The sequence below is a fragment of the Capricornis sumatraensis genome, chromosome 9, assembly GCF_032405125.1.
Source record: "Capricornis sumatraensis isolate serow.1 chromosome 9, serow.2, whole genome shotgun sequence".
Lineage (NCBI taxonomy): Eukaryota > Metazoa > Chordata > Mammalia > Artiodactyla > Bovidae > Capricornis > Capricornis sumatraensis.
Window position 1 is genome coordinate 80,339,743 of NC_091077.1, and position 7,125 is coordinate 80,346,867.

The following is a 7,125-nucleotide window of genomic DNA, read 5'->3' on the forward strand; positions in this document are numbered from 1 at the left end:
GGTACCCTAGGAAACAGATTCTGAAATTTGAGTGTCAGAATTTTATTGAGGAATGCTTTCACCATCAATACCCGAGCAGGACTGGGCAGTCCTGAGCTGCGTTACACTTGTAAGACTTCAGCCAACCCTGCAGAGAGCCCAATCAGGGGTTGGTCCTTCAGAGTCACCTCAGCTTGAGGTGAGAGAGCCAGACTCTTATGCCTTTTATTATCTATTGTTCCATAACAAATTTCCCCCTAAAACATAGCAGCTTAGCCCAGCAACTGTTTATTATCTCATAATTCCTGTGGGTCACGAACCCAAGCTGAACACCTCACAGTCTCTCACAGGCTTCATCCAAATATTGGCTGAGTAGCATCACTTCAGGGCCTGACTGGGACGACCCACTTCCCAGCCCCCTCACATGCTGCTGGCATGACTCAGAATGTCCCTTCCAAGGTCACTCACACAGCTGTTGGCTGGCCTCCAGACCCCACTAACTTGTTGACCAGAGGCATTGGTTTCTTTCCATGTGGACCTCTCCACAGGGCAGCCCGCAATATGGCTGCTGGCTCCCTTTAGAGCAAACAGGGAGGAAAGTGAGAGCACCCGAGACAGGCCACAGTCTCCTGCAGTCTAATCTCAAAAGTGCCATGCCATAACTTTTGTCGTATTCTATTCATTAGAAGCAAGTCCCTTGGTTCAGCTCACAGTCAGAGAGGGAGAATGACACAAGGACATGGACACCAGGAAGCAGGGGAGCTTTGGTGGCCACCTTCGAAGCTGCCTATCAGCCCCTGTAGCAGCCAGTCGACTGGATGCAGGCTCCCCAAGATGGGAGGTGACCTTGGGTGAAACAGCTTTCTCCAGCTGCGGAAGTTCCCAAAGAGAGCACACAGCTGAGGGTTGCTCTAATAGCTGTAGCAGTCTGAATGGGATTTGGGTGGTACCAAACAGCATCCATGGGCTTTCCAGGTGGCGCTAGTGGTAAAGAACCTGCTTGCCAATGCAAGAGACCCGGGGTTCGATCCCTGGAAGAAGGCATGGCAGCCCACTGCAGTATTCTTGCCTGGAGAATCCCATGGACAGAGGAGCCTGGTGGGCTACAGTCCATAGGGCTGCACAAAGTTGGACATAACTGAAGCAATTTAGCATGCCCACATGTGAACAGTATCAACTTTAATATGTATAACTTTTTTTTAACTAGGATATTTAAGAAGCCAGAATTTCTCAGTCTTGTTATCTAAACTATGCAACATGGACTATTTCCTTATCTGGTTTTGTGGCTTTGTTTCTTGCACTCCTGGAAACATCCTTTGTATGTGTTACTTTACAGAGTATGTTACATACAAGACTGGTGAATACACTCTTTCACTGGAAGACACTTAAAAAAAAACCAAAACTGTTTTTAAGGGAGAAATTATATTGTACCATGTATCAGAATCACTCTTTTTTGGAAAAAAAAAAAAATTCATTTGAAAATTTTCAGCAAGCAGCATACAGCTAAATATTTCTAAACTTACAATGAATAATTGTTAAAAAGCATTTTAACTGAGCTAAAAGATAGATCCTAAATGCAAAAGCATTTTCAAAATGGTATTTACCCTTTTTCTAGATATGTAATATTGATAAAAGAAGGTAACAGATTAGGAACAATGAATTTCTTTTTCAGATTACAAATTTTAATTGAATAAAGTTATACAGGTTTCTATTTTGTCTTTAATTTCTTTCAATGTTCAAGTGTGATTTTCTTTATCTTTCTCTTTCTTTTAACTTTATTCTTTTAGGTGAAGAAGACCAGGTCCCTGATTCTGTCATATTTCTTTATCAAATAACCAGAGGAATTGCAGCAAGGAGTTACGGACTCAATGTGGCTAAACTAGCAGATGTTCCTGGAGAAATTTTAAAGAAAGCAGCTAGCAAGTCCAAAGAGCTGGAAGGATTAGTAAATATGAAAAGGTCAGAATGATTGTACTGCATTTTTGATTTATAATGAACTCTTCCAAGTTGTCCCAGGAAGAGGATTGTCCTGTAAATGAACATCAGATCTTCCTTCAAGCACCTCTTCAAATATTCTGAAACATTCAATTATGATAAAATGAAAATGGTTTTTCCCAAAGCCCATGTGAATTCATTTAGGCCTCTCTAGTCAGATCTTTATCTGTTAAGTTGCTAAGTTGGTTTTCCAATCATTTTTCTAAAGAATTAACTCCTTAATGTATACCAACACATTGGTTGCTTAAAATATTCATTTATAAAGAATATTACTAATGGAAACCTCGATATATAAATAATATTTAGAGTAGTTCTTTTATACTCTTTTATGCTCATTCAGATATGCAGCAGTTGCATTCAAAAATGAAGAATTCTGTCAGAATGTGAATGAAAATAATAGTACTGGGGCTTCCCTGGTGGTGCAGAGGTTAAAGCGTCTGCCTGCAATGTGTGAGACCTGGGTTCGATCCCTGGGCCAGGAAGATCCCCTGGAGAAGGAAATGGCAACCCACTCCAGTATTCTTGCCTGGAGAATCCCACGGATGGAGGAGCTTAGTGGGCTACAGTCCATAGGGCTGCACAGAGTTGGACATAACTGAAGCAATTTAGCATGTCCACGGGTCGCAAAGAGTCGGACACGACTCAGTGACTTCACTTTCATTTTCAACCAAGTACTTTAGGTTTTTTACATAACATCTTACAGAAATGCCTGAATGAACTTTTTGATTAAATCAGTATCATAGAGCTAGGTGATTAGAGTTGGTATCTGTGCATGTCACTTTGTGGATTTGTGACAGATTTTTTTATTCAAACAAACTTCTTTACCACCTAGAATGCTTTATGTGAATGGACTTTTACCCTGGACATCCAGCGAGTATGTAGTCAGTATATAAACTGACCGTCATACAAACCTGAAACATACTTTGGAAGGAAGATATTCCTAAGAAAATATACTATTAATAAATAATACATTGCAGCCTTTTGTTTCCCAAATATAAGATTATATTTTAAAACAGCATAAACTCCTCGCCCACCTCCTACCCAACCCTGCTCTGCCTGAAGAGTCTAATTGACCTGGGGCAGGGCATTACTGCTCTGGTCCATGACCATGTGATCTGGAGCGAATAGGCTGTTAAGTCAGGTAGACCATCCTGGCCGGCCATTATGCTGTAGGAATATTTTTTAGTTCTGGGAATTATTACCAATTTAAATATTGAACTATGAACACCTGATATTTTAGTTAAAGAGACAGTCGCCAGCTTGTATACCGACAGTCCTGCAACAGCTTCTGCTCCTCTTCTTTCTTCCTCTGTGTTTCTGCCTTGCACTCCTAACCTTGCCATGGTAACCGGTGGTGGGCCAGGTCCAAAGTGCTGGAATACTGCAGCACTTTGTCGTTTCCTCCAGTGACATTCTCTTCTGGATCCTTTCCACAATACCAGATTAGAAACAAATGATCCAGTCAGTGACAGGCTACTTCTAGTTACTTGTTACAAAGTAGATTCACATAAAATTTTTCTAGCGGGAAAAGTGATCATCTATGAGATTTTAAAAGTAAGCTTAGCCCTTAATTCTGCTCAAAGTCCACAGACAACTTTAAATCCTCTCTTGTTGTCTTCTTATTTTTCTTTTTTCATAAAGAAACTGGAATTAAACTTTACTACAAAAGGTGCAAGATGGCAGTAAGATATGAAAGTTCTTGTAGGCTATAAAGGAAGAGCAGTAAAATTCACAGGTTATTTATAAGTATGTTAACTCTTCCGAAAGACAACTACTGTATATTAATGCATATATATGGAATTTAGAAAGATGGCACCGAGGATCCTACATGCAGGGCAGCAAAGGAGACACAGATGTAAAGGACTTTTGGACTCAGTGGGGGAAGGCAAGGGTGAGATCGTCTGAGAGAACACCAGTGAAACGTGTACGTTACCATATGTAAAATAGAGGACAAAGTGCAAGTTCAGTGCATGAAGCAGAGTGCCCAAAGCCAGTGCTCTGCGACAACCCAGAGGGATAGGGTGGGGAGAGACTGTGGCCGATTCGTATTGAAACATAGCAGAAACTGTAACAATATTGTAAAGTAATCATTCTCCAATTAAAATAATTTAAAAATAAGAAGGGAAAAAATACTTTAGCTCTTCCAATTAGTATGTAATATTTTAAAATCTAGAAAGTTAGCTTAATAAGACAGAGAATTGTAGAAAGAGGCTACATTGGCATGATATCTTTTGATTTATCAGGACACACTGTATTTGTTGTTTTTCCTTTTCACTAAAAGTGGTTATCACATTGATTTCATTGGTCACAGAACCCAAACTGAATCTGGTGCATCCTTGTGAGTTTGTTAAAAGCTAATATTTATTGAGTGCTTGCTATGGGTACCAGCAAGTTTAGGTAGTCAGTCCTTAGCAGCAGCCTAGACACTGTAGCCAGGTACTATTCTTACTGCTTTACATACATTAATTCACTTAACCCTTAGGATAACCTTGTGAAATAGGTACCGCTCTCATCCTATGTTGTAGTTGGGAAAAATGAGGCCAAGTGAGGGTAGGAAACCGACCGGGACCAGGGTCACCCAGCTGGTTGATGGTTGAGCCGTGATCGGGACTCATACGTTCCATCTTCAGACTCTGAATATTGGCTTGGTCAAAAAGTTCATTCAGGTTTTTCATAAGATGTTAACATTTAACTGGATTGCGTTTTTGCAGAAAGAAAAGTAGGTTTGTGTTATGTTAGCATTTTACTTTTCCAATAGCCTGCATTATTTTATTAAATCAATTTCACTTCTCATCTTGTGAGCACACACAGCCTCTAGCTGAGTTAGAAGAGGAGGAAGCTGTGCCATCCCCTCCCTGGAGCTGATCAGCAACCTTGGTCTCTTGATTAAAGCAGCCACTCTGAGAACTTCTTTCACCAAAAGGCTGATGCTCCCCACCATAGCCTGCTAACCATACAGCCTGCCTGCTATTCTAATATCACAGACTTTTTATAGTTTTGATGGGATGGACTGGCCCCTAACAATTCCATTTATAAAAGAAATGGTATTTTATTTTCTGTCCAGGAAAAAGCTAAAGAGTTTTGCGAAGCTATGGACGGTAAATGATGCAAAAGACTTGCGAAAGTGGACAGAAGAAGAAATTACAGACGTCTCTTTGTGATGAAAATAAAGGCTACGTTTTGGAACCAAAAAATAGAGGATTAAAAATACCAACTGTGTGAAAACAACTCTCCAGTAACAGCCCATCTTTGTGTGATGTGAGCATAAAGCCTGACCGTGGCATATTGCTATCAGAAACAGGCAGGCCTTTTGTGTAGGTTCCTGCTATCCTGATTTTTAAAAGTATAAACACTTTTGAATATTAAGATTCCTATCATGTCATTAGAAAATCTCATGGACGGTACGATTCAAAGAAAATAAAAAGCTTCTAAGTAAAATCTGAAGTAGGCAGTATAGTTCATGAAGTTTTAGAGGCTGATATAAAAAGTAATGCATGATTTTATTTGTTTCAGTTCAGATAATTTGCAGCTGGGTGAAATGTCTGGCAGGAATACACCTTTTATTCGAACTGAAATAATTTTATGATACCACCAGTTTATTCACTGTGAGCATAAGAATTTTTGAAAAGAAATAGAATTGTCAGGCTGTTTAGAAACTAGAGCACAGAAAGAACAAGGGCATGAAATTTGAGAAGTTAAATATTGTCATAGTTTTAAGCAATTTGGAGATTGTTGGATGAAATTATTTGTCATTCATTTCAGTAATAAACATTGATGAGTACTTGGCATAATTTATGATCTTTTTCCTGTTGAATTTGGGGTTTAGTTATGGAACCAAGGTTGCTGTTTTTCCCATGTGCACAGAACTGAGCTTTCTCACTTTGGACCTTTCTACTGTCTGATACAGCAAATGCCTTAGAGCTTTGTTGATTCATAAACGCACTCCCTCCCTGCAAGGTTAGGGTAACACATGATCATCTGTGTCCCTGAGCTTTCTATAGCATTTGAAACCTGGCTTCTCATATGCTTTTTCTTTCTTGCACAAAGGTTCTCTATCCTACTTCCCACTCAGTTTTCATTCTTACTCAGTGAAATGCCTTCCACACATTTGATGGTCATATTTGTAATTTCTTCTTTAGGTTATTTTGTAACAGTGGCCGTAACAGTGAGCCCTGGAGACAGTCAGTTGAGTCTCTCCAAGTTGATTGGAGCAACTAAGCAAGTGGTTGGTTGCTACATTTTAAAAAAATATATATTTATTTATTTGTGCCAGGTCTTAGTATTTGGCACGTGGGATCGAATTCCCTAACCAGTTCAAACCCAGACCCTTGCACTGGGAGCAGGGAGTCTTAGCCGCTAGACCACCATTACACTTTTGAGTCACTTACACTCTAGCCCTTTATGGAGTTAGAATATGATGTGGTTTGATTCCTCCATCCTTGCATTATATGTTTCATTAACATATAATGAAGTTCTCAAAAATATCTCAAAATAGAGTTAGTTGGGATTTACTCTTTAACTTTTAAAAATAGCACTTTTTAAACAGTGTTTCAATACTCAGTAAGACTGTCAATGTTTTATGTTAACAGAGGTAGTGCTTTAAAGGCAGGTCAGCAGAAAAGGAGATGAATTCAGGAATGTCACGCCCATGGCCGGGGAGCTGCAGGGACCAGCAGTCACTGCTCATGTCCAGGTGGACATTCCGGGCCATCTCTGGCTTGCCCAGGTCAGTGTCAACATTCAAGCAGGTAAGAGTTTCAGGAGTAGTGTGTCCAGGCAGTGACAGTCCCCAGAGTCTGGCAAGTGACCATGCAGAATGTTGCAAAGTAGATTCCCTAACATAAAGCAGGATATCAGCTAGCCACTTTGCGGGAGGTCAGGCCTGCCTCCAAGTTTGAAAGAAGACCAGCCGTGCCAAACACCCTTTCTAAGTGAGGCTCCTTCCCAGCCAGGGCACTGAGGTGTTGAAGGGAAAGTTGTGTCAGAGTCCTAGTTATGATGGTTGTGCATGTGTCGTGGAGGTTGGCAGTAAAGATGATTGATTGGGTACATACTCCACGTATCAAACTTAAGGAGGGCTGCAGTTCTAACATTAGATATAATGTATTTGAGATCCTGAGTTGATTTCCTTTAATTATGTATCTGGAAGTG

At 40.2% G+C, this 7,125-nt stretch overlaps 1 protein-coding gene across 1 annotated transcript in view; it reads left to right on the forward strand.

The window, feature by feature from the left end:
• The window catches only part of MSH3 (mutS homolog 3), a 191,455-nt gene extending 185,761 nt beyond the window's left edge, over window positions 1-5,694 (forward strand). The window contains exons 23-24 of the mRNA XM_068980294.1: window positions 1,767-1,938; window positions 5,039-5,694. Coding sequence (XP_068836395.1) covers window positions 1,767-1,938; window positions 5,039-5,135 — 269 coding nt within the window. The 3' untranslated portion in view covers window positions 5,136-5,694. The remainder of the gene's footprint in view (window positions 1-1,766; window positions 1,939-5,038) is intronic.
• Window positions 5,695-7,125: the final 1,431 nt, after the last annotated feature.